At 39.9% G+C, this 3,112-nt stretch overlaps 1 protein-coding gene across 1 annotated transcript; it reads right to left on the bottom strand.

Moving 5' to 3' along the window:
- LOC109839444 lies at positions 509-1,150 on the bottom strand. Its single transcript, XM_020407868.1, has one exon. The coding sequence runs from the start codon at positions 1,148-1,150 to the stop codon at positions 509-511; it is 642 nt and encodes a 213-aa protein (XP_020263457.1).

Here is a 3,112-nt window from a genome sequence, read left to right as displayed (position 1 = left end):
TGGTGTTGCGTCCAGCGGAAGCGGGCTCAATACACAACAAGTCTATAAGCAATGTACAAAGAACACAACGAGCACAATCCACAATCCAAAACCGCTAAGATCAATCGCAAACACAGGGAATTACGTTGTCCGTCAAGATGCCTACGTCCACGGGGAGAGGATTGAGAGATTTCACTATATGGAGGAGAAATACAACGGGTTACAACTCTCAAACAATCAAAATAACCCTTACCAACATGATCTCTCTCCCTTCACAAAATCTCTCTCTAGCTGCACACACTTTTTTTTTTTTTGGTAAATGAAAGATTTTATTCATCACCAAATGTAAGAATGAATGTACATCAAGAATCTCATCATATGTATGAGATATCAAAACTGACATTAAGAGTTCAAAGAAAATAGAACTCAATCAAAAACTCAGCAACTAACAGCTACTGAGTAAAACCTGCTCTCCTCAACAGCAACTAACAGCAGCTTAGAACCTGCTAATTGCTCTCTTCAATGACTGTCAAAGTGAAATGATCCATTCTCTGTCTTCTGCCTTAAAAGAGCCATTGAGAACAAAAGAATAAATGTTGAATTTGATATCTCTAAAAAGTTGATCAGCTGGCCTTGCTTTCTGCCTGAAAATCCTGAAATTCCTTTCTCTCCATATACTATAAACAGCTGTAGTTAGAGCCATCCTTTTAATCCTTTGCTTGAAACCATTACCCTTCAGTCTATCACAGTACCAAATCACAATCTGATTCCAATCACAGGACTGCCATTTGAAACTGAGCAAATCCATAATTTTTAGCCACACTTCTCTTGAATAGCAGCACTCAAAGAAAAGATGGTTTCTGTTTTCAGAACCAGTACACAGACAACAATTGTTAGAGTTCATTAATCCCCTCTTAATCAGTCTGTCGATAGTAAGCAACCTATCTTGGATTGCTAACCAACAGATAAAAGAGTGACTGGGGAAGTTTGTAGTCTCCCAAACTGTTCTATGCCATGGCACAACTGAAGAATTAGGGGAGAGAGCATTGTACAATGCTGAAATCTGGATTCTAGAATTTTCAGAGCAAGATTGAATGAGCAGCAACAAGTTATTTAGACCTCCACAAAAGCTAACAGCTTTGTCTCTGATTTTCAAAATTTTCTTCCACATCCATGAGTCCTAGTTTTTAGCCTGAACATGCCATATATCATCATTTCTTAAGTATGCACTGTGTATCCATTTGATCCATAGACTCTCTTTATTAGCTGCACACACTTCTAAATATATAAAAAACGCTAAATCCAAAACAGACTGGGAAACGATTTTACCCGTTCAGCCCGCTATCGGTCGACCGATAGGGATTCATCGGTCGACTGACCAGAGTGAAATTCCCCAGTACCTGCAGTGCACGTTATCGGTCGACTGATGCTCTCTGATCGGTCGACCGACCAGAGAAAATTTTCCAGACCTGTGATGTGCATGTTTTCAACACCGGGATCTATTGGCTTGCATTCTTACAACTTAAAGGTCATTAGTAAGAGTACTCGAAACGTGACCTCCAGGTCACATGGCGACAATTCTTAATTACTCGCACTGAGGCTGCCCTTCTGAACAAAACTTCCTAAATAGTTATATGAAATTTCGAAACTATAGAGAACTATCTATGAGAAAAAGGGAAATTGTCGTATAAGATGAGAGGTCTAAATTATCCTCAAGCGTAAAATGAAGGAACATGGATTAATGTTGGCAGCGCGATAGCTAACAAGAACTGAATTCCAAATGCGTACTAAGATTGTAATAGCAGTAGGGAAACTATTTTGCTCAGGTACGTGAACACACTGCAAGAAGCGACACCCCCAACTATTAATTGTCGTATTCCTCTTCAATTTGATTCCTAATCTGCTTAATTAGGTTGATCAAGTTTTATGGTTGCTCCGTTTCTTCTAGGGCACAGAGAATTCAGGAGAAGTACGTACGGGATAGATCATCTCGTAGAGAATATTCTCTGTTATCTATCTATCAGAGAGTCCTGGAGATCACTAATTGATGTAATCATTGTGATCTCAACTCTCTCGTCTGTAAATTAACCTGAAGATTTATATATATGTTGCTACCCATGGAGGTGAGTGAGATTTGTCACGAACCACGTAAAATTCTTGTTGTTGTCGTCGCACTTTGTCGACTTATTTCTATCGTATGTTATTTGTTACTCTCACTTTGTGATCTTGATTTTTCTTCGCGCTTTCGAAAATATCTGCGACAGAGGGTGTGATCAGTAGGCTCCGATGCTGTCAATATGAACACGTGTAGAATTTCTCCCTGAGAGTGCAATGTGCTTCATAGTTCATGATAGTTCTCTCTTTAATTTAGAAAATTTGATGTGAAACCTCCCATAGTCCAGGGGAAGCTTTAATTTGTGAATTTAATTAACTTTATATACGTCTTCTTTTTGTTGTGGGTTATGATCGATCGGTATTTGGAGAAGCGTCTGCGTCTCAATGCTAGGGTCGGTCGGTGGGACCCACGCATGGGTGGGGCCCAAAAGCGACGGGCGGTAGTAAAAACTAAAAGGGCAAGCATACTAAGAAGAGCTATAGCTATAACCATCAACAATTTTAGTTGATTAATTAATTAAGTTGGTTAATTAATTTCTCAATAACCACGGGCAATGAGGGAAGGCAACAAGCTAGGAGTTGAGTGACGCCAGCATATATGGGATATGTAAAGTTTATATACGTATTTTGCTTGTTATTATTACGTTTGCACTTCTTGTGGAGGGTGGTGGCAAGTTGATGGAATTGTGTATGAGAAGCCTCTGTTTGTTATTTATTTCCCCTTTACAGTTGAAGACCTTGAGAGAGAGAGAGAGAGAGAGAGAGAGATTGGTCGATCGCTGTCGGTAGCGGGTGGAGGTGGTTGGCGGTTGTAGAAGCTGTAGAGATCAATATATAATCTATCTCAAGACATAACATGTATAGATTATGATCTCTCTTTCTTTCCGCCACTCCCGCCATTGCTCCCGCCCTAAAACCTCTTGATTCTCCTGCAATTAATCTTTCTTTCCGAAAGCGACAGAAAGAGAGAGAGAGAGAGAGAGAGAGAGAGAGAGAGAGAGAGAGAGAGAGAGAGAGA

The sequence above is a fragment of the Asparagus officinalis genome, chromosome 4, assembly GCF_001876935.1.
Source record: "Asparagus officinalis chromosome 4, Aspof.V1, whole genome shotgun sequence".
NCBI lineage: Eukaryota > Viridiplantae > Streptophyta > Magnoliopsida > Asparagales > Asparagaceae > Asparagus > Asparagus officinalis.
The sequence above is the reverse complement of the archived record's forward strand: the minus strand, read 5'-3'. Positions and strand labels throughout refer to the sequence as shown.

What these genes read in the sequence shown, in the direction of transcription:
- LOC109839444 (XM_020407868.1), bottom strand. Translation starts at nt 1,150, where the DNA reads ATGTGGAAGAAAATTTTGAAAATCAGAGACAAAGCTGTTAGCTTTTGT.